This window comes from Perkinsus marinus (genome assembly GCF_000006405.1).
Source record: "Perkinsus marinus ATCC 50983 genomic scaffold scf_1104296931856, whole genome shotgun sequence".
Lineage (NCBI taxonomy): Eukaryota > Perkinsozoa > Perkinsida > Perkinsidae > Perkinsus > Perkinsus marinus.
This window is the reverse complement of record NW_003215630.1, coordinates 1-1,066: the sequence shown is the minus strand read 5'-3', so window position 1 is coordinate 1,066 and position 1,066 is coordinate 1. Positions and strand designations below refer to the sequence as shown.

Below are 1,066 nucleotides of genomic sequence, written 5' to 3'. Positions count from 1 at the left end.
TTGTATAGGCCTTGGTCTACAGCCGTCTGGCCGTGGCTAGCCTTTGGCTCGGGAGATTCAAAATAGCTTCAGAAGCAGCATCGAAAACTGCGGAGATCGCTCGCTCATGTCAGAGGCGTTGTCGTGTATGCCCGTGTAGTACCCCATCGTAGGTATTCTCTTCTCAGTGGAGGAGTGCGAGCGACTATCAAATGATAAGGAAAAGATAGCGGCAGCATGTGAGACTGTCTGGGCCGAAAAGAAAGCCGGGGATGACATGTATCGACAGAGGGACCTCGCTGGGGCCGTTGGCAAATACCAGAAGCTCATCTCGAGTAAGTGGGTGATGTATCAGCAATTGACGTCCATTGAGCAGGTCATGGACGTAACCCAGTCTTGTTGGCCAACTTGAGCCAATTCAAGTTACAACAGGAAGAGTACAAGGAAACTACGAAGTTGGTGGACGAAGCCCTCGTGGAAACTTGGAGTATCCCGAGTGTAAGAGGAGCATGAATCGCTATCACATTGATGAGAGCGTCAGATGAACCCGGTGGTCCCACCTAAGTATGAAGTCCATCTGCATCAGCTCCTGATCGACCCGCCTACTTTCAACGATGTGAGACTGAATTAGATTGACGATTTTCATATTCACTGAGTGAATATTTTTGTAGTCCGCCGTAGACCCAACATCTGCGCAATGGTTGATGAAACGCGAAGGTGAGCAAATGTCCAGAGGAAAATTGACCAGCACGGATTCAGGGTGTGACTTCGATGATCTACCTGAAGTGCCGCCCGAATTCGAATGGGTTAGATCAGCAGGAAAAGACAAAAACTGGATCGCGGTGAGATACGCAAAATCGTCGGAAAAACTGATCAAAAACTGCATCGATCAAGGTCCGTAAGAAACCATCAGAAGAAATGGTTGAAAGTGTTAAATCGTCCGTCGCGGAGCTCCAGAGTAGCGTGACATCTCGAGTACCTGGGCCGAATCAAGGAAGTGGCCGACAAACACGCTTCGTCGGAATACACCACCGTACAGAAGCCGCTGTTGATGCTCGCCGATATGCGGCTGATCTCGAGAGCGCAT

The 1,066-nt window shown here is 49.7% G+C and overlaps 1 protein-coding gene across 1 annotated transcript; it reads left to right on the top strand.

Annotated features, from left to right (window-relative positions):
• Positions 1 to 355: 355 nt before the first annotated feature.
• On the top strand, positions 356 to 610 carry Pmar_PMAR012805 (hypothetical protein; the record flags this gene model as incomplete). Its single annotated transcript, XM_002786110.1, has 2 exons — positions 356 to 477; positions 521 to 610. Coding segments are annotated over 2 exons (212 nt in total), but the record flags the coding sequence as incomplete, so codon positions are not given.
• Positions 611 to 1,066: the final 456 nt, after the last annotated feature.